Source organism: Ursus arctos, unplaced genomic scaffold, assembly GCF_023065955.2.
Source record: "Ursus arctos isolate Adak ecotype North America unplaced genomic scaffold, UrsArc2.0 scaffold_1, whole genome shotgun sequence".
NCBI classification, from domain to species: Eukaryota; Metazoa; Chordata; class Mammalia; order Carnivora; family Ursidae; genus Ursus; species Ursus arctos.
Genome location: NW_026622763.1, coordinates 102,284,048 through 102,307,251, shown reverse-complemented (window position 1 = coordinate 102,307,251; position 23,204 = coordinate 102,284,048). Strand labels below are relative to the sequence as shown.

Genomic DNA, 23,204 nt, shown 5'->3' with positions numbered 1-23,204 from the left:
CGTGTTTAGTTTCAAAGAATGTCATGCTGGTAAAAACTAAATGTTATGCTGACTAAAACAACTGCTTGCCTAAGAGAGAAGTTATCTGGAAATTCATTCTTTCTTTCCTTAAATTCAATCATATTTATTAAGTGTCAGGCACCATGACAGATACTAAAAATACAGTCATACCCTCCAGGAACTTTTACTTCACTAAGTTATCATATGTTTAGAGAGGAATCAAATGGAACAGGCAAGCGGTGTGGTGCAAGAGAAAAAGCATAAGTATTAGAGTTAGACAGACATGGGTTAAAATCCTGACTCTGAAATTTGCTCGCTGTGTGACCTTGATGAGTTATTTAACCATTCTGAGCCTCTGTTTCCTAATTTATAAAATGGGGATAATATCACCTACACTGTAAAGTCTCTTATGAAATTACTGGAAAAATTAAATAACTGGAATAACATACGCTAACTGCTAGAAAGTGCCTAGCACATGATAGGTGCTTAATGAATGGTAGCTGGCCATTATTTATTATTACTTATTATTTTTCCCCTGGCTCTTTCAAACCATAAGATATTGTTACAATGCAGCAAAGGAACTCTTCCATTCCTTTACTATTCTGTTTTTAAAAGATCCTTGGTTTTAATTAAGACAGTGGAGGTGGATGAGTTCAAATCAGCCTATCAGTTACAGGAATCCAGATCTTCCACACCACGCTGACTGGTCTCTGGTTCAAACATTTGGGGGCAGGGCACGAACTCACTTCCATCTAAGGCAGAGAATTCTCTTTGTGATCAAGTAACAATTAGCAAGTTTTTCTTCAAATTGCGCTGAAACCTTTTCATTTCCACTCACTGGTCCTAATTTCATTGTGCACAAACTAAGCCTACTTGCTCTGGCACAGGATTCCCACCCCCGCCCCCAAAGGCAGGAAGGGAAAGATCTCACATCACCTCCGCCTTCTCTTGCCCAGAATGACCTTTGCCTCCACCATGAGTTACCTTTCTTTGGACTTGGCCTGGCTGGCGGTGTCCCCCATAAAATGACCTCTATGGAACCATGACCTCCTCTGTCCTGCACATTATTAAGACAGCCTGAGATACCATTTACTTTTTGACAACCACTGAGAACCTATTTGAGCACAATATTACAGGACTTTTCTCACAAGTAGTACTTATTATACTATTAAAGAGTCAAGTTCTTATGGTAGATACAGGATTTGACCTCCTGAGTTTTGGCCCATCATTCCAATTTGTCAACCTCTTTGTGGGTCCTGCTCTGCCACTCCACATGCTGGGTTTCCCTCCCCAATTCTTACCATCCAAGTTATTTGCCGTATTAAGGGCATGAAGCATCTGTTCACACCACTGGGTAAATCCATCTTGGGCTTTATTTACTCCCTGAAAGAGCTTCAGCAACTTTTCTTCTTCTTCTACTTTCTTATTCTGCCGGTTAGACACACCTACAGATTTACTAAAGCAAAACAATAGGGCGATATTATATTCCCAGAAACTGTTACTATATGATTATACTACAACACCATAAACAGAAAACGTCTTGGCAACACTGGATGGCTGTCCAGTAATCCAATGCTTGGCTCCAAAAATGAATTAAAAAAAAAAAAAAAAACCTTCAAATATTTAGATTGGGGACAGAGAACTCAATACCCTCTTACAATCTAGCCTGAGCTAATACAGTCTCATTTGTGAAGACAGGGCATCTTGCCAGAGAAATGATTAAATTCTTCCTATGTGCCCTTTGGTGAGTTTTTAAATTTTTCTAAGCCTCAGTTTACTCATCTGTAAAATGGTACTAATACTTCTTTGGGTTATCATAAGGAATAAAGATACTGTATGCAAAAGCCTAAAGCACAGTGCCTGGCAAAGATGCTCAATAAGCTGAGAGTTGTTTAGAGTCCTATTCTTAATACTTTAGACCCTCAAACAAGAAGAAACAATCTGACAACACTACCATTTATTAAGTAGTCACTATGTGCCAGGCACTTCACTAACTACTCCGTGTGCATTCATTTAATCTGTACAACTACACCCATGAAGTCATCATTATTATCTTCATTTTACAGATGAGGGAACTGAGGCTCAAAGAGGTTCCCTCTTGCCCAAGGTCACACAGGTCACACAGCTAATAAGTGGCAGTGCTGGGAACTGAGTTGACATATTTATCATTAAAACCCATGCTCATTCATTAACACTGCATACTGAGGAAAGAAAGACGAAGGTGAAGTGTAACTAATTTATCATAAAAATAAACAGGTGTAAGGTCATTAGAGAGGTGTTCATAATACTTGTTATAGTCTAGCTAACTTAAAAATATAAATTTGAGAAAAACGCTAAGATCTAGAGAGTATCTTGGAGAAATGTTCAACAGCAATAAAAATATACTACTCCCAATATTTATTAAGTGGTTACCACATGACAGGCAATGGACTAAGTGCCCAGCAGTACAAAGAGCCCCTAGTAATAATACAGATGTGTTTCCATGGGGAAGAAAGCAATCACCAAACTACAATATCCCATGCTTGGACACAGATGAAAATAAGCAAAAACTAAGTAACCATCTTTCCCTGCCCACCCAATATCCCACTCCCCACACGCCCCGTCCCCCAACCCTCCAAGGAGCATAGGTTTGATCATTTTGAGCCCTACCTGAGACTGGCGTTGTTTTTATTTTTATTTGTGGAATTCCTAGGTCCCACCTCCTTCACTGCATCATCCCAGAATCCCATGTTGGAGTTTTTAGTGTCAGCATTACTCCAGATACTACTGACTAGGTCAGATGCCCACTGGTTAGGGGGACCAGTATTTATAGAGCCCCAAACAGAATTCCCAATGCTGGTGTGCAGGTTGGAATGCTGTTAAAGAAGAAGAGACAAGTGATATGGTTAACAATACTAAAAAGAGAAAAAGAGAGTCCACCAAAGCCAGAAAAGAGAGCTTCTAACACCAATCCACACAATGAGTGCTTTGGAAGATGAACCCACCGTATTATTCCGGGCTCTGTTTGGTTGCTGGTGCTGCTGCTGCTGCTGTTGCTTCTGCATCTGCCTGGCTTCTTCCTGCTGTATCTCCAGGAGAGACTTCGCAGTGCCTGCAGGCTTGCTGACATTGCCCCAGCCAGAGAGCTTCTGCTGCTGCTGCTGCTGCTGCTGCTGGAGAGCTTTCATCAGTTCCCTCTGCTGGCGCCTTTGCTGTTGCACAACAATAGGAGATAGCTTGAGATTCTGGTTTTCAAAAATATTGGTTACTACTGTTCAGTATGGTAAATGGAAGGCAAATACGTAATAGCTATACAAAGTTAAACACTCGACAGGGTTAGCTACTTTGTTGCAAATAAAGATGTAAACTGCCAGAGGCACTTAGAAGAGAATAAAAAGATCAAATGCAGAATTACTGCTTAAAAATTAAATAGGACTTTTGGTTAGGCATAGAAATGAAATACAAATGAACTTCCTAAAGCCCTACCAAAATGACAGGAAAAAAAAAAAATATATATATATATATATGTACTTTTAAAAAGTATAAACCCATAAGGACAAAAAGAACAGAATAGATCCTAAAAGCTGAAAAGCAGACAAATAATGATACCCAATGGAATAGACCCAGTAAGTTGAAACGTAAGGAAACTCAGAAACAGGCTAATTCATCCAGAAAACTCAGTAATTAGAAGTGTGTTGGCAATAGAGGAAAAACTGCCTGAAAGTCTGTAAAAAGTAGGAAGACCCCTCTGCAACCCAATGCAGTCGGGCAGCTATCTATTCCTCTCCCTAGCAGAAAACTGCAACATTCCTCTTTAGAGAGACTGAGCTAGATCGGTGATTATTATGTGGGGAATCTGACCCAGCACAAAGAATACACCTACAAATATGAACAGATGGGAGGACTTCCCCTACAGAACAGCCCTGCCAGAGACCATTACAGTGAAGCCCATCAAGGTGTTGTATACACAGAACCTCTAATTCTATATATAAACAAACAGCCCAGGATCAACAAACGTTTGACCTGAACTTCTAAGATGAAAGCCAAAGACCAAATAAAAAAAATGAAATTCAATGGAAAAAGAAACAAGAGAAGGGAGGGAAAATGGGGACTAGCTTTAAAAAATATATATATTAGTAAGTAATTTTAGAGAGGTAAGATGTAAATTCAATGAAAGAATAAGAGGCTATAAAAAGAAACACTAAGAGAACTAAAGACTCAGAGAAATTCCAAGTAAGATCACATACATTACAGTTCAACAGAAGAATTAAAACATAAGACTGAGGAAATGCTCCCATCAAAAAAGGTAAAAAGACAGAGATTAAAAACAGGAGAGAAAATACGAAAAAATAAAAATCAGTCCAGGAGAGCAACGTGCATATAGCAGGAATCTGAGAAAACCGAACAGCTATGCAGCAAACTAAGACCATTCACACTTGAACAGGTTAGGGGGTCATGCAAAGGGTACCTCCAGGAAAAGAATGAAATACAATTATCTTAGGTTTCCCTACACGAGAACTATCTACTGAGTAGCATTTTCTACCTTTTGAAGAGTGTAGGAAAAATTTAACAGTTCAAAGAGAATCAATCAAATGAAAATACAAATGAGGTGATATTCACTTCTCTTTTAATTTTTTTTATGATTTTATTTATTTATTCAAGACAGAGAGAGAGAGAGTGAGCACAAAGCAGGGTGAGCAGCAGGCAGAGGAAAAACGAGAAGCAGACTCCCCACTGAGCAGGGAGCCCAGAGAGGACTCTAACCCAGGACCCTGGGATCATGACCTGAGCCGAAGGCACAAACTTAACCAACTGAGCCACCCAGGCGCCCTGAGGTAATCATTCACTTCTGACAAAGATGAACAAGACAAGATCCTGGATTCCAAATCTGATGACCACTAGTATTTTTTCATTCAGCGGAGACCAGAAATATCGGGAACAATTTCTAGGTCTTGAAGGGAGCAGACAGACCCTCTCTGCACCAACTTGTTGATAACCTTTTAGAAAAGAAATGATTTCAGAGAAAGTCTCTTTTTAGAGGGTGGAAATAAGGTAATTAAGGTGAAGCAACAGTATCACCCATTGGTAAGATCAAATATACTGCATGGAGAATATGTATAGACAACTCCCCCTTCTCTTTGTGTAGCTGTGGTCTTCACTAAACCACACCACCCAGATCCAAAAATGACAACTTGCATTCTCTAACAAACTGCTCTGCCTCAAGCCATAGCCACATAACACACTTTCTGCAAGACTCTGCTACCTCATGCCACTTTTCAAGGATGTTCCCAGATCACACTACCTAAAACTAGACAATCAATCACGACCACCAATTTTTATCCATCTCCCATCAGTCAACCCAAGGGCAAGCTTTACAAAAGCAGAGAATTTCGTCTGTCTTAGACTCAGCCATATCCCCTGACTATAATTGATTGGTGTCAGCAAGTATGGACAGATGGACAGATGAATTAATATGGTACCTAATGGCATGCTAAACCAAACCATTTTACTTATTCATTTTCTTTTCTGTCATGAACTGTATTCTTCCTTTTTCCCCCCTTTATTTCATTCTTTTATATCCTTCTTATCCTAATGATAAGCTACAGGACACAGAATGACAAGCAGATAGACTTTATTTCTGTCATATTTAAGTTTGTCTAGTTAGTCTGAAAACCCAACATCTTTAGAAGGAAAAAAATGTATTCCACATTCTAAAAATCAAATTTACAAGAAGGATATCTGTATAAAAACCATAATTCTGAAAAACCCATGTACTTTTATTTATGAGCTAGCTACTTCCTCAAGAGCTACAACAAAATGTTTAAGGTAAATGAACATTCATGTTACCTAATCGTAATGTTATTCCTATTACAGGCTAAGAGTTTAATAATGAACATCTAATTCAGACACACAGCAATTCTGACAGTAATCATCGTATTTATTAACCACTCACCCATAATGCACACCAACTATTTTCTAACACTGTCTGACGAGACCACTTTTAAATTTTACCTCTTCTCGAAGCTGCCGTTCTCGTTCCTCTTCTAGCTTTTGGATTTCAGCCAATGACAGTGTTGCCTGGGACTGACATGCTGTTGTATTGGATTGCTGGCCCCACGTGGAAGAAGAGGGAAGCTAATAAAAAAGGAAGGCAGAAGAGTTTGTGAGGAAATGTGCTCAAGAAACAGACGCAATATTGCATATTTATGTACAGGCAGAACATTCATGTTTCCTTCAACTCCTTTTACGACTTTCAATTCAAATTTCCTCCTGCAATCCTATTGCATTTTAGAATTCTCCCAGTTTGCTTTTTAAATTTTTTTGTCACTAGAGGCACCTGGGTGGCTCAGTTAGTTAAGCATCTGCCTTTGGCTCAGTTCATGATTCCAAGGTCCTGGGACTGAGCCCCATGTTGGGCTCCCTGCTCAGAGGGAAGCCTGCTTCTCCCTCTCCCTCTGCTCTTCCCACCCACTCGTGCTCTCTCTCTCATCAAATAAATAAAATCTTAAAAAAAAAAATAAAACTTTTTAGGGACCTAGGTGGCTCAGTCGGTTAAGTGTCTGCCTTCGGCTCAGGTCATGATCCCAGGGTCCTGGCATAGAGTCCCGCACTGGGCTCCCTGCGCAACAGGGAGTCTGCTTCTCCCTCTGCCCCCGCCCCTGCTTGTGTTCTCTCTCTCTCAAATAAATAAATAAATCTTTTTTTTTAATAAATAGCTAGACAGACAGACACTGTCTGTGCTCACTATCCCAAACCTAAGATTATTTTAGAACTTAAAATATACATAAAACACTTTTATTTGATCTACCATTTTGGGATTCAAATTTGTTACATCCAGCACTGACATATAGAGCAATATACAGATATATAGAGAAAGAAGTAAACAAAAGAATCATTAAATTCTTAATCCAAAGAGGCAATAAAGGACATGATATGCTTACTTTCTAGTGAAAGGTTGAGGGACAAGATTTCTGAAGGGAAAGCTGAGGTGGGGAGCTAATGGAAGATGCCAGGCATAGTTCTTAATCAGTCTTTAATGAAAAAGAGTCACTGTTAACCAGGCTGTAGCTTCTAGTCATGAGCACTAAGCTGTTTTTAATCAATAATTCTATTTTTCCTATCCTTTAAAATTATTGACTAAACTAGAGTATAAGTATTTGGGTCCTGAATACTTTAATGTTCTCAAATGCCTGATTATTCTAAGGGAATCTCTTGGTCTTCCAGGCCAGAAAAAGATACACTTTAATTCTGAAACATTCTGTGGCTATTAACGAACAAACAAAAATAACAAAAACCAAATCTAAAAAGATTTGAAATTTAATTTAAAAAAATATATGAACATGGGTTGGACAAAATGCCCAAGAAGCCCAAAGAAGAATGGCTCTACAGCACAAATCTCTAAACTTAGAACTGTTTAGATAAGGGCACAAACATGTTTAAACTGTCACTGATATTACCAAATGAGCACTGATACTACCCTCAGCACTAGAACATCACTGATCCTTAACATTTGGAGGCTAAAACAGTAGGTAGCAGGTACATTTCCTCTCAAAATGCACTCCTGCTGTAATGGGGGAGAGGTGAGTAGGGAAGCTAAGAGAGAAAGACTGAAGACTAGGGTAGGCAAAGTCAAGCATAAATGAACTCCTATTATCCACAGGAAATGACACACTGGAAGGTGCTATCAAGATCAAATAAGGCAGCATATCTCAAACCTGGCAGCTTCATCTGGGAGGACCTGTAAAAATGCAGAAGTGTTGGCCCCACACTCAATGAATCAGAAGATCCAAAGGTGAGGCCAGAGAATTCGTCTATTTTATAATTCTGAAGCAGACATTCAGCCAGGAGCTCCCAATGTTGTCTAAAAGCCCAACAGATGTGTCACCCTAGCCTACCCAGGAAACAATCCCCAGTCCTCTTTAGAACCTCAGCCAGCAGCAGGAAGAGATGCACTCTCCTCCCCAAAAATGGCTCCTTCCCCTTTCAGGCACCTCTGAGATCCTTCCCACTGCTATGCCAAAATATACTTCACTGTACTCTACACTCATGACTCACAGGTCTGCTCTTTGGAATAATGCAGAACAAATCTGTCTTCCTCATGTGACAGACAAATGTCTGCAGATAGCTATCATTTTCCTTAAGTCTTATTTGTACATAGAAAATAATATCCCATCATTCTGTCAACACTGCCTCAGGACATTTTCCAGTTCAACCAACATCCTGTACTACCCAGAGAAGTGCAGTTTATCAATCATACTTTTCAGGACAACTCACTCCCAAATCAGAAACAAATAGGGAGTTTGGCACATTCTGTATCCCCTGAATCCCTAAAACCCTTCAGTGACTTAAGAAATTTTACCATTTTTTTCTGCCCTCATATTGCTACCTTACTTTTCAGCACTATTTTTTATTTTGGAAAAACAACTGTTATACTTCTGGTATGACAGCACGAGGTGCTCTGTACACCCCCCTCCCCAGCAAAACTGGTGAAAATTATTTTTCAAAAAATTATTTAAAGCCTCTGGAAATGAACATAAGGAAATGTAGCAAATCAGAAATATTTCTTCAAGAAAACCTGCTAAACCTCTGTAAGAATTGAGAGTCTGTGGTACTTGCACCAAGAGCTACTCTCTCAACTCCCCAGTTCAACCAGACCAAAACTCCACTCCAGATGAGCGTAGCTAAGAACAGAGCCCCCCCCCCCCCCCCATCAGCTACCAGCCAGTGGGCTGGCTTCCTGCAAACAGCACAACATCAGCATTTCTCATCCTGGCTACAGCTAACTGTTGCAAAGGCTAAGTTACAGGCAAGTACAGCTGAGAGGTGAGGGCTCCCTTCTTATGCCTAGCCCCCAACTTGTGGGATGGAAACTACCTTGAGTACAGTACTACTGGGACTACTACAGCCCCGAGTGCCACTGCCCTAGCTCAAAAGGCCACCATACCACCGGGAAAGGCAGGCCAAAAAAACCTGAGGCTACTGCTCCTCCCCCAAGGGCTCAACTCCTAAGCAGGAGTGCCACTCAGAAAAGCACACCACTATTGCCAGTGCCAGAGCTGTGACTCAGATTTTTGCCTTGAGGTGGCGGTAAGGGAAACAGATTGGAATATGGCTCCTAAAGAAACTGACTTTATTTGTAACAGTGTGTGGAGAATGAAGACTCCAAGCCAAAGAGCACTTCTGAAAGTGGAGGCTGGATGAAAGACAATTAGGAGATTGGTAGATTCACTGGAGATACAGGTTAAACTGCAGGCCCCAACTTGGTCTCAGAGAACTAAGAAAAGAGCTGGAAGAAGTTCTCCTAGGGTCAGAAACAATCTTAAAAACAGACCTCAGGAAGTATCTCTTCAAAGAAGCCTGAATTTAACTGGATCAGTCTGTGAAGCAATCTGTGCTCCAGGGCACTTCTGAGAATAGAGCAATTCAGGTAGCAATTAGTGGAGGTTAACAGCTACATGCAGAAAAAAAGATAATCAGAGACAGTCCTGCCAAAAACAGTGATCCGAGAGTGACTGTGGGCAAACCCAGTGATGCAACCAGCAGAGGAGCAGCAGCCTCACCCTGTTAGGGAGGCAGGGAGAGACTGGGACTCACTAACGTAATCCAATCAGTGACAAAACAAACAATGATGGGGGATGCACAACCAGTAACTAGAATGTGTTATCAAAAAATTCCAGTTTCCAACAAAATATTATGAGACATGTAAAGTAACAAAAACTGTCCTATATACCAGGAAAAAAGCTGGCAACCACCTATGAGTGACCAGATGTCAGCTTTAACAAAAACATCCAAGTCTTATAAATATGTTCATAGAACTAAATAAAACCACGATTAAAGTAGGAAAGGAAGGCATGATGACAATGTCACATCAAATAAAGAATATCAGTAAAGAGATAGAGATTATTTTTAGACCAGAAGGAAATCCTGGAGTTTAAAAGCCCAATAACTAAAATGAAAAATCACTAGAGGAGCTAAAAGTATGTATCTGAACTGGCCAAAGAAAGAAATTAGTGAAACTTGCATATCAATTACACAGTCCAAAAAACAGAGAGAAAGAATGAAGAGAAACAAAGAGAGCCTTAGAGGAATGTGAAATACCACTGAGTGCACCAATATGTGTACAACGCAAGGACCAGAAGGAGAAGGGAAAAAGGAACAGAAAAAATATCTGAAGAAACCATGGCTGAAATTTATTTAAAAACATTAATTTACACATCCAGGAAGCTTAACTATAACAAGATAAACACAGAGATCCACAGACATTATCATGATAAAAATGCTGAAAGCCAAAAGAGAAAATCTTGAAAGCAGCAAGAAGAAAAACAAATAGTCACTTACAAAGGAATCAGGATAAAATTAACAGCTGACTTCTCATCAGAAACGATGGAAGCCAGAAAGCAGTGGGATAAGATATCCGAAGTCTTCACAGAACAAAACGATCAACAAGGAATTCTATAACCACTAAAACTCTTTCAAAAATAAAGGTGAAATAAAGAGATTCCCAGATAAATTCAGAGAATTTAAGAGCAGACCTGCCTTACAAGAAATATTAATGGAAGTTCTTCAGGCTGAAAGCAAGTGACCCCAGAAAATAATCCGAATCCAATGAAAAAACAAAACAAACGCACAAAAACAAATGTGTATTCTGTGTATAGCGTATATATATAATTCATGTGTCTAAATAAGTAGATAGGACAGACAGGTTTGTAACAGAAATCTAACAAGTTTGTCAAAAACAGCACAAAGGTGGTGAGTGGGAAAGAAGCTGGGCTTCTTTCTGGATTCTTTACTGGGCTAATAAGTAAATGACATCATATGGTAACATGAATTCACAGGTACAAATGAAGAAGAGATGATAAGTAAGGTTATTTAATAAATATATAGTGATTTAAATCATTTAAGAATTAAAATGCTAAAACAGAAAATATTAATGTAAAAAAAAGCAGCAACAAAGGAAGAATAGAGGAACAAAAAAGACAGGCATAAAAAACAAAGTAAAATGGCAGACATAAATCCAAGTATACCAATAATATCACTAAAAGAAAAAGGATTAAAGAATCCAATCAAAAGGCAGTGATTATCAGACCAGATACAAAAATAAGATGCAACTATATTGTCTCAAAGAGACACTTTACATTCAAAGGTATAAACAGGTTGAAAGTGAAAGGATGGATAAAGATATATCAGGCAAACAGCAAACACAAGAAAGCTGGAGTTTCTGTATCATTATCAGACAAAATATACTTTAAAACAAAAAAAATGTTGGGGCACCTGAGTGGCTTAGTCAGTTAAGTGGTAGCTGAACTCGCATGAGCTCAAGCCCCATGCTGGGCTCACAGTGGGAAAGGAGCCTACTTTAAAAAAAATGTTATTAGAGACAAAGACATTTAAGTATAATAAAGAATCAATTCAGCAGGAAGATAAAACAATTATAAATATGTATGTGCCATGAAACAGAGCACCAAAATACATAAAGCAAGAAATGGCAGAAATTAAAGGAGATACAGACAATTGAGTAGCTTGACAATATTTAGTCAGTAATACTTTAAGACTTCATTACTTTAATACTCTACTTTCAATAATGGACAAAAAGGTGGAGATCAACAAGGATTTAGGTGACTTGAACAACACTATAAACTGACTGGAACTAAAAGACATCTATATAGAACACTCCAGCCAACAACAGTAGAATATACATTCTTCTCAAAGAAACATGGAACATTCTCCAGGACAGACCTAAAGAAGGTAAAACGGGACATAAAACCAACTTCAATAATTCATTTAAAGGGGGGACACCTGGGTGGCTCAGTCGTTAAGCGTCTGCCTTCAGCTCAGGGTGTGATCCCGGGGTTCTGGGATCAAGTCCTGCATCAGGCTCCTCTGCTGGGAGTCTGCTACTTCCTCTCCCACTACCCCTGCTTGTGTTCCCTCTCTCACTGGCTGTCTCTCTGTCAAATAAATAAATAAAATCTTTAAAAAAATTTAAAAAAATAATTCATTTAAAGGGAAATATAGAGGCACCTGGCTGGCTCATTTGGTAGAGCATGTAACTCGAGCTCAGGGTCATGAGTTCAAGCCCTACATTGGGTGTGGAGTTTAGTTAAAATAAAAAAATAAAGTAAAATAAAAGAAAAAGGAAAAGAATAAAAGTATGTTCTCTGATCACAATGGAATGAAAGTAACAAAGAAATTCTGGAAACTCACAAGTAAATGGAAATTAAACAAAACACTTCTATATAACCAATGAGTCCAAGAACAAATCAAAACTTATGGGTACCAGTTAAAGCAATACTTAGAGGGAAATTTATAACTGCAAATGTCTATAGTGAGAAAGAAGATAGATCTCAACTCAACAGACTAACCATCTACCTTAAGATACTAGAAAAAGAGAACAAAGTAAAATTAAAGCAAGCAGAAAGAAATAATAAAATTAGAGAAGAAATTAATGAAACAGATAAAAAAGGTCAATAAAACCAAAAGCCGGTTCTTTAAAAAGAGCAACAAAATTGACTTAGCTTGACTGTCCAAGGAAAAAAGAGAGAAGACTCAAATTACTACAATAGGAAAGAAAGGAGGACATCACTATTGACCTTACAGAAATAGAAAGGAATATAAAGGAATATGATAAAGGACAGTTGGTTATGACCAACTGTCTGCCAATCAATTAGATAACTAGATGAAGAAGACAGATTCCTACAAAGAGACAAATTACCAAACACTTACTCAAGAAGAAATAGACAAACTAAATAGACCTGTAAGAAGACACCAAGAATTCCACTCAAGACTGGCGTTTGGTCAGTGTGAACCTACATGGTTTCAACATGTGTACTGAGAAGTGCTATTTCTGTTCAGGGCTCATTTACCCCAGCCATGGCATGACGTTCGTCCATAACAACTGCAAGGTACTCAGCTTCTGTTAATTCAAGTCTCGTTAAAAACTTTAAAAAGAAGCACAATCATCACAAGTGTCAGATGGACTAAAGCATTCCAAATAGTAGCAGGCAAAAAGTTTACGGTAGATAATCCATTTGATTTTGCAACATATAAATGAGCCTCTCAAATATGAGCGAGAGCTATGGTATAAAACTACTGATGTGATGAAGAGAGTTGAAGAGATCAAAGAGAAACAAAAAGCTAAATTTATAATGAACAGATTAAAGAAAAATAAAGAATTACAGAAAGCTCAGGACATCAAAGAAGTCAAGCAAAACATCTTATCTGCGCCTCTTTTGCAGGCAAAGGAAAGCAGCTGGAAGAAAAAATGGTGCAGAAATCACAACAGCATGTGGACATGGAAGATATTTCTTAAAAATCTCACTAACCATTTCTATTAAGTGCTTTTGAAAATCTCCTTAAGAGACTAAGAACTTCTAAATTATTAATTTTAAATAGGGTCACTCAAATGAAAGGTAACTAAAAATACATCTCCCCTACATTGCTCTCTGCAAAACATTAGATATTATAGATGTTAGATTGCATCTCCACTGTTAAGCCTTCACTGACAGTTACATTAAATTTTTTTAAAGATTTTATTTATTTATTTGACAGAGCTAGAAAGCACAAGTGTGCACGCGGGGAGAGGGGTAGAAAGAGAGGGAGAGGGAAAAGCAGACTCTGTGCTAAGCATGGAGCCTGATGTGGGCAGATCCCATGACTCCGAGATCATGACCTTAGCCAAAATCAAGAGTCTGATGCTCAACTGACTGAGCCACCCAGGCATCCCTGATAGTTTCATTTCTGTAAGTCATGCAAATTCTCTTTGTGAATACAGAAGTGACTACAGACATAAAATGGTCCTGCCATTTGGATAATGGCACTAGGCAGTATTTATGTAAGAACTAAGGACAAAAATTCATGGCTAGTGATCTGTAAAATAAATTTTCTTTGCAGTAAAAAAAAAAAAAAAAAAAAGTAAAGACATTGATTTAGTAACCAAAAAACCATCCACAAAGAAAAGCCTAGGCCTACATGGTTTAACCGCTGAATTCTACCAAACGTTCAAAGAAGTAATACCACTGTGGGGCGCCTGTGAGGCTCAATCTGTTAAGCGTCTACCTTCATCTCAGGTCATGATCCTAGAGCCCCATGTCAGGCTCCTACTCAGCAGGGAGCCTGCTTCTCCCTCTCCCTCTGCAGCTCCTCCTGCTTGTGCTCTTTCACTCACTCTCTCACTCGCTCTCTCAAATAAAATCTTTGAAAAAATAAAAATAAAAGAAGTAATACTACTTCTTCACAAACTCTTCCAAAATATAGAAGAGGAAACATTTCCCAACTCATTCTTCAAGGCCAAGCATTATTCTGACACCAAAATCAGACAAAGACATCACAAGAAAGAAAAAATAACTTATAGACCAAAATCTCTTATGAATATGAACATAAAAATCCTCATCAAAATACAAGCAAACTAAGTCCAGCAACATATAAAAATAGAATTATATACCAAGTAGGACTTATCCCAGGAATCCAACAGTGGTTCAACATGTGAAAATCAATTAATCTAATACACTATATTGATAGAAACATAACAAAACAAAAACATGATCATCTCAACAGACACAAAGCATCTGACAAAATCCAACACCCTTTCAGGATAAAAATGCTCAACAAAGAAGGAATAGAAGGAAACTTCCTCAGCCTGATGCATCAGGGCATCTACAAAAACCCCACAGATAACATTAAATTTAATGGTGAAAGACTGGATGCTTCCTCCTCCAAGATCAGAAACAAGACAAAGATATTCGATTTGCTATTTCTATTCAACATTGTATTAGAGGTTCTAGCCAGGACAACTAGGCGAGAAAATGAAATAAAAGATTTGAAAGGATGGGGGCGCCTGGGTGGCACAGCGGTTGAGCGTCTGCCTTCGGCTCAGGGCGTGATCCCGGCGATCTGGGATCGAGCCCCACATCAGGCTCTTCTGCTATGAGCCTGCTTCTTCCTCTCCCACTCCCCCTGCTTGTGTTCCCTCTCTCGCTGGCTGTCTCTATCTCTGTCAAATAAATAAAATCTTTAAAAAAAAAAAAAAAAAGATTTGAAAGGATGAAGTAAAACCATCTCTATTCACAGATGACAAAATTCTATGTATAGAAAATCCTAATGAATCCATTAAGAAATATTAACTAATAAAGCAGTTCAGCAAGACTGCAGGATACAAAAGCCCAATATACAAATATTAACTGTCTATCTATACACTTGCAGTGAACAATCTGAAAACGAAATTTTGAAAATTCCATTTACAAGAACATCAAAAAGAGCAAAATACTTAATAAGTTTAACAGAAGTAATACAAAGTTATACCCTAAAAACTATAAAGTACTGAAAGAAATTCAAGAAGATCTAAATAAAAACCATCCCATGTTTATGGATCAGAAAACTTAATATTGTTAAGGTGGCAAAGTTCCTCAGACTGATCTACAGAGTCAAGGCAATCTCTGTCAAAATCCCAGCTGGCTTCTTGTGGAAACTGATAAGCTCATTCTACAATCCATATGGAACTGAAAGATAACCAGAATAGCCAAATAATAGGGAAAAAGAACAAAGCTGGAGGACTCACAATTCCTGATTTCAAAACTTAAACAAAGCAATAAAATATCAAGATGGTATGTTACTAGCATAATGACATATAATATAGACACTTGAATAGAATTCAGAGTCCAGAAATGAAAACACATGTCTATGGTAAACTGATTTTCAACTTGACTGTCAAGGCCATTCAGCGGAAAAAGAATAGTCTTTTCAACAAATGGTGTAGGACACCTGGATAGTTAGTCACAAGCAAAAGAATGGAAGTCCAACCCTTACCTCATACAATTAACAGAAAATAACACAAAATGGATGAAAGACCTAAATGTAGCAGCTAAAATTACAGAAGTATTGGAAGAAAACATTGGAATAAATCTTCATCACCTCGAATTTGGCAACAGTTTCTTAGATATGACACCAAAAGCACAAACAACAAAAGAAAAAATTGAACTTCATAAAAATGAAAAATGTTATCCATCAAAGAACACAAGGAAGTAAAAAGACAACCCAAGTAATAGGAAAAATATTTTTAAATCATGTATCTGATAAGGGACTTATAATATCTAGAACATATAAATAACTCTTATAACTCAGTAAGACAAACCACCTAGATTAAAGGCAGGCAAAGGATTTGAATAGACATTTCTCCAAAGATACACAAATGGCCAATAAACACATGAAAAGATACTCGACATCATTTCTCGTCGGGGAAATACAAACCAAAACCACAAGACAACACTCCACACCTACTAGGGTGGCTATAATCAAAATATCAGATAATAAGGACTAATGAGGATGTGGAGAAATTTGAATTCCCATATATTGCTGGTGGTGATGTAAAATGGTACAGCCACTTTGAAAAACAGTCTGGCAGTTTCTCAAACCATTAAACACATAGTTCTCATATAGCCCAGCAATTCCACTCCTAGGTTTATACATCTACATAAAAGCTTGAACATGAATATTTATCTATAGCAGCAATGCTCATAATAGCCAAAAGATAGAAACAGTTCAAATGTCCATCAACTGAGGAATGGATACACAAAAGCTGGCATGTCCATAAAGCAGACTGTTATTCAGCCATAAAAAGGAATAAAGCACTGATTCATATGAGTGAAGAACCTTGAAACCATTATGCTAATTCAAAGAAGCCAGTCACAGAACACCACATATCATAGAATTCCATTTAGCTGTTATGTCTAGAATAGGCTAATCTATAAAGACAGAAGTAGATTACGGGTTACTTTGGGCTGGGGAGAACAGGAGATAGGGTGTGACAGCCAGAGGGTGTTTTGGGGGGCCTAGGGTGGTACTGAAAAATGTTAAAATCCGGGGCGCCTGGGTGGCACAGCGGTTAGGCGTCTGCCTTCGGCTCAGGGCATGATCCCAGCATTGTGGGATCGAGCCCCACATCAGGCTCCTCTGCTATGAGCCTGCTTCTTCCTCTCCCACTCCCCCTGCTTGTGTTCCCTCTCTCGCTGGCTGTCTCTATCTCTGTCGAATGAATAAATAAATAAAATCTTTAAAAAAAAAAAAAAATGTTAAAATCCACGTGGTGATGGTTGCACATATCTGTGAATATACCGAAACTACTGAATTGTCTACTTTAACTCGTTCAACTGTATGGTATGTCAGTTGTATCTCAATTAAGCCATCTTTAAAAAACTCCTCCCCCACCCACTCAGGAGAACCTTTAACAACTCCTCATAACCATCTTAAGTTCTTTATCTTCATTCAAAAAAAATTTTTTTTTTTTAAAGATTTTATTTATTTATTCGACAGAGATAGAGACAGCCAGCGAGAGAGGGAACACAAGCAGGGGGAGTGGGAGAGGAAGAGGCAGGCTCCCAGCAGAGGAGCCCGATGTGGGACTCGATCCCGGAACGCCAGGATCACACCCTGAGCCGAAGGCAGACGCTTAACCACTGTGCCACCCAGGCGCCCCCAAAATTTTTTATCTATAAAATATCTCTACAGTCTTGGGGTGCCTGGGTGGCTCAGTGGTTAAGCATCTGCCTTCAGCTCAGGTCACAATCCCAGGGTCCTGGGGATCAAGCCCCACATCAAGCTCCCTGCTCAGCAGGGAGTCTGCTTCTCCCTCTGCATCTTTCCCTCCGCTTGTGCTCTGTCTCTTGCTTTCTCTCTCTGAAATTAAAAAAAATCTTCAAAAACAAACAAACAAACAAACAAAACAAACAAAAAACGCTACAGTCTTTATTGGAAGATAACAAGCCAAAACCAGACATACAAAAGATAGCCAGAGAAGTTAGAGATCTGGAAGTTACCTGTGCCTTTGTCTTCCCCTTTATCCCCATATTCTTATTAGTCACCACATTCTATGATGTGGCCTCTAAGAACAGTCTTCTGACAGCCTTTTCAGGGCCCTGGAGCCAAAGATACATGGGTTCTAATACATGGCTCTGCTCTCAACTCTCAGCTGGACCCAAAGCAAACTAAAACATAGCTCCCGAACATTTTTCCTCTTTGGCAGAATATAGGTATCCACACTTAAGCTTTTAACAATAGTTGTAAAGATAAAATGATGTAACATATGAAAAGCTGTGGTCCAGTGCTTGACACAAAGCAAACACTCAATAATTAGTATCTTCAACTCCACCTTTCTAATCCCACTACCACCTTCCTCTCCTTCACCCAGACCACTCCAGCCCCTCACACACAAGCACTCTGCTGACCTCCAGTTCTGTTCTTTGCAAGTCCATCTTCCATCTAGTTCTCAAAGTGACTAATATTTGCTCTTACAAATAGGACAATGCTATTTCCTAGCTGAAAACACTTCAGTGTCCCACTCTGTTTTATACACTTTAAGTCCTAATTCTTTAATAGAGTATATACAACCCATGGTGACACAGACCCTGCCCATGCTTCTCTCATACTTCACTTGCCAACAATAGTAACTCACTTTTTAAAATTCCCCCAAACATACCACAGTGTTTCTGAACTTCATTCCTTTGCTTACACTATGTCTCCTCTCTCAAAAACCCCCTCCATTCTCCAAACTGCCTGTTCAGCTTTTTCTTGTTTTTAATTTTCCCTCCCAAATGACTCAGTTTAAAAGTTATCTTTTTCTAGGAAACCTCTCCATACTTCCTATGTGGACAGTGATTCTCACATTTTAGCAAGCAGAAGAAACCCCTGGAGGCTTTGTTCAAACACAGATTACTGGGTTCCACCCTCAAAAGGTTCTGATTTAGGAAGTCTGGGGTGGGACCTGAAAATCTGCATTCCTAACAAATTCCAATGGGCTCACACCCTGAGAACTGCCACCTCTCTCACTATGCTCACCACTCTGTATTCGTATTTCCTATTTATATACCTTTCTCCCATGAGCTCCCTAAAGATAGGGCACACTGAACCATACTGCTAACTACCGATCACATGTAAAGTTATTTGAACCCTGCCATAAAACTGCTCCTCACTTCCCATTTACTCCCATTCCACCACTAATGCCACGACTTCATGGTCACCGAAGGCTTACTATCTAGCAGCCATCCCAGCTCTGCCTTTGTCCCTCAGATCCAGACAGTCACTAAGTCTTGCTGGTTGCTTGGCTTGCTCAGTCAGTAGAGCATGTGACTCTTGATCTCTGGGTCGTGAGTTCAAAAGCTCCACACTGGGCATGGAGCTTACTTAGGGGTAAAAAAAAAAAACAGTAGTAACATTCAGTACTAAAGAAAGTACACTACCTTACTACTGATACTGCCAGCATCTACCTAAAAACACCAGCAAGTAGCTCCTACGGTTGGTGTCAAGGCTTTACCTTCATCTGAGCCAGCTGCTGCTGCTGCTGTTGCTGCTGCAGCCTCCGGAGAGCCTCTTGTTGCTGCTGCCTCTGGCGCATTAACTCCTTCTGCCGCTGGAGCTCCAGCTCTTTCCTCTTCCGCTCCTCCTCTTCATGCCGGAGTCGGGCTGCCTCCTCTTCCATTCGCAGCCTGTTCTCCTCTAATCGACGCTGGGCTTCTTCTTCTTCCCGGGCCCATTTTGCAGCCTCCTCTTCCTTCCCAGAAGGAAAAAGAAAAGAGAATAAAATTTAATTCTGTTAAAAAAAAAATTCGAATCACTTTTGAAGGTTTCTGTCAAAAAGCTATAAAAGTAATAGAGAAAGCAGAAATTCCCATTTATGATGACATAGGCAGAGGTAAGTTTTCTTTTAAAATATATTTACAGTAGCTACAAAAGCTTAGCATGCTTACAGGATAAAATTTCAATTTATTTGCTAATTTCTTCATGAAAGGAATGTCACTTTGAACATCTGTGGTAAGTACTGATCTCTCTAAGAGATCACCACCAACTGCAGCAAAGGCAGATTCTGGAGACAGTTCCTATATTGAGGTAGAGCTAGCTTTTCAGGGTACTGAGCTTGAAAAACTACCAGGACACCTTGCAAGGACAGATTACCAGGAAAGCGGGGGCACCTGGGTGGCTCAGTCAGTTAAGATTACCAGGAAAGCATCAACCAGTTCTGGAACCAGAGCAACCTTACAAGACCACTTAAATTCCATCCCTGATTCACACCCCTTGTGGCCCACGGGTCCTTTGGAACATCTTTCTTCGACCCATCATCCATCCCCTTACTACTCTGTCCTGTACCTTGGCTCATTGTCCTTCTGCTTTTCTTCTTCCAAACCATTCCAATGTTTGTACCTACAATGCTGTGTTTTATCCAGATAGCCCATTCCCCTTTGTTCTCCAGAACTCAGGGCAGATATCAACCACTCTATGAGGACTTCCCTAGCCTTTAGGAGGTAAGACTTCCCCTCTGCCACTTCATTATGTCCAATTATACCTCATCCTTCTCTGTTTGCTCCTAGTCTACCCATGGCAACAACTATTTCCTATCCAAAAACCATTCCTTTCAGGCTTCTTCCTTGCAGACAGAGGCTCTGACACCTCAGAGGTCTACAATGCCAGATTTCACTTTTTAAGCTTCCAATGTAACTAGGGGCACCCACATGATATGATTTAGGCCAAAGGGATGTATGCTGGGAGGCTTCTAGAGAAGTATTCTTCTGAAACAAAAGAAGCATAAGAGAAGGATCATTCCCTTGCAGGTTGTACAAGGACATGGTACCCAAAACTCCTAATCATGAGGTGAAAAATCTGAAGTTAAAGTAAACCCACCAAGAAACACTACAGCAGAATTTTGCAAAGGACCTAGATCCTTAATGACATCACTGAGTTACTGCCTTATCTCCTTGATATGTGATCTGTTGTTTAAACTATTTTTAGGTGAATATTTTCGTTTTGCAGCTGAAAGCATCCTAACTGTGGCGTTTAGTTCTTGTACAATCATCACCAACATAGCCTGTGAGCTTCTTAAGGACAGAAACAATTTCTTTAAAACTTTCATACTCCACCAGGAAACAAGCACAATAACTGGCATATAGTACCTTAACTAAATAGTTAACTCAAATGATAAGCCAAATGATGAATTGACATGCAATCTACCCTTGAGGTCTATCTACATCTAATGGTATTTAGGTTACTCAAAGAGTTTCAATCAAGACCTTAGGTAAAAGCAGGTAGTGTCCAGCTTGTATCAATCTACATGTGTTAAGTGTGGACTGCCCACAGTGATTTCCTTCCAAAGAGTACAGTACGTGGGGAGAAGAGTAACGTTTACAGAGGAGAAACCTGACAGGCACTGCTGCAGCCAAGTGACCAAGGTCTACACCTGTTCATAGTATGTACCCTTGATTTAGTGTGATGAAAATGGCACCCTGCCTCTGTGTGATCTACTTTCCAAACACCCATAACTCCAGTTTGTGAGAAAAACGTCAGATGAATTCCAATAGAGAGTAACCCTCTAACATACAGACCACTATATCTTAAAACTGCCAAAGACCCCCAAAACAAGGACAGCCTGAGAGACTGTCAGGCAAAGCAGCAGCTAGGGAGACAACTAAATATAGTATTTTGGATTTGGGATCTGGAACAGAAAAAGGACATGAGGGAAAAATTGAGGAAATGTGACAAAACTATAAACTTTAGTTAAAAATGTATCAATAGGGGCGCCTGGGTGGCACAGCGGTTAAGCGTCTGCCTTCGGCTCAGGGCGTGATCCTGGCGTTCTGGGATCAAGCCCCACATCAGGCTCCTCCGCTACGAGCCTGCTTCTTCCTCTCCCACTCCCCCTGCTTGTGTTCCCTCTCTCGCTGGCTGTCTCTATCTCTGTTGAATAAATAAATAAAATCTTTAAAAAAAAAAAAAAGTATCAATAATGGTTTAATGTGACAAATGTACCATATTAATGTAAGATAATAATAGAGGAAACCATATTATCACCCAAATTTTTCTGAAAATCTAATATTGCTCTAAAAATAAAGTCTACTAATAAAAAAAAATCTAAGTTCCTAAACATTAAAAGGAAATGCTTTAGGGGTTCTGGCTGCCTGTAGTGACAGAATGACCCGGTTGGACTAGAATTGGATAGTGCCTATTGTTACACAGCCTGTGAAAATATTAAGCAGCACTGAATAGTGCACTTTAGAAAAGTGAGAGTACCCTCAGGCAAAAGTGGTCAACTTGCAGATCTCTCATTTGGTTTTTTAAAGGATAGGGCTTCTTTAGATTTCTCTCTAGTATTCTGTGGAGTTTTTGGTTCTTTGATATTTTGTCCAGCTTTTATGATTACCCCTGGGACACTCATTACAAAAAAGTCAGGTAGGTCTCTTCTAATAATTTTCAGTAAATAGGCTATCCTCATATCCAAACACTTTCTAATCACAAATTCCAAGCTTCAAAGAAGCAATGAGAAGAGCAAGCCATCTGTCACCTGCTTGCGTAACAACTCCTCCTGCTTCCGCCTTTCCTCCTCTTCTCTCCTCCTCTCCTCCAGTCTCCTAAGAGCTTCTTCTTGCTGTTGTCTTTCTTCCTCTTCTCGCTGTCGCCTTAATGCAATTTCTTGCTCCCTTTGGCGTCGTAGAGCTTCTTCCTAAATTAAAAAAAAAAAAAAAAAAAAGTGTGTGTGTGTGTGTGTGTGTGTGTGTGAGAGAGAGAGAGAGAGAGAGAGAGAGAGAGAGAAACAAACTCTGGATCTCAATTAATACATCCCATTATAATTTTAAAAGAAACAGACTATGCGCTGCTAAGGCTCTGTTAACAGTAAACATAAAAAAAATATAACCAGGATCTAGAGTAAAAGTAAAAAGAGTTGGGAAATAGACATACCAACAATTAAAATAATTTGTATTTAAAGTATTAGTAGTGGGGCACCTGGGTGTTCAATCCGTTAAGCATCTGACTCTTGATTTTGGCCCAGGTCATGATCTTAGGGTTGAGGGATCAAGCCCTGTGTCAGGCTCCATGCTGGGTATGGAGTCTACTTGAGATTCTTTTTTTTTTTTTCTTTTTTTTAAGATTTATTTATTTATTTGACAGAGAGAGAGCACAAGCAAGGGGAGCGGCAGGCAGAGGGAGAGGGAGAAGCAGGCTCCCCGATGAGCGCCCCTCCACTTGAGATTCTCTTTCTCCCTCTGCCCCTTCCCTCTCCCTCTCAAAAAAAAAAAATAATAATAATAAGATTCTCCCTCTTCCTCTGCCCCTAACCCCCACCCCCCCAACTAACGCACACACATGCTCTATTCCCTAAAAAATAAACAAATAAAAATAAAATAAAATCGTAGCAGTTGTAAAAAATAGCACTACACTGAGAGTCTATCCTAGTTTCTACATTAGATACTACA

General features: G+C 39.4%; 1 protein-coding gene and 1 pseudogene across 9 annotated transcripts in view; one reads left to right on the top strand and one right to left on the bottom strand.

The window, feature by feature from the left end:
- Nucleotides 1-23,204, bottom strand: part of GIGYF2 (GRB10 interacting GYF protein 2) — a 140,832-nt gene that overhangs the window by 9,816 nt on the left and 107,812 nt on the right. For 8 of the 9 annotated variants that reach the window (XM_048214333.2, XM_026491686.4, XM_044380780.3 and 5 more), the window contains 6 exons: nucleotides 22,295-22,453; nucleotides 19,280-19,516; nucleotides 5,992-6,114; nucleotides 2,985-3,191; nucleotides 2,650-2,855; nucleotides 1,302-1,456 (listed from right to left, as the gene is read on the bottom strand). In XM_048214333.2, coding sequence (XP_048070290.1) covers nucleotides 1,302-1,456; nucleotides 2,650-2,855; nucleotides 2,985-3,191; nucleotides 5,992-6,114; nucleotides 19,280-19,516; nucleotides 22,295-22,453 — 1,087 coding nt within the window. The remainder of the gene's footprint in view (nucleotides 1-1,301; nucleotides 1,457-2,649; nucleotides 2,856-2,984; nucleotides 3,192-5,991; nucleotides 6,115-19,279; nucleotides 19,517-22,294; nucleotides 22,454-23,204) is intronic. The other variant, XM_048214336.2, reaches the window with a different exon arrangement.
- On the top strand, nucleotides 12,801-13,295 carry LOC113250340 (probable ribosome biogenesis protein RLP24; annotated as a pseudogene).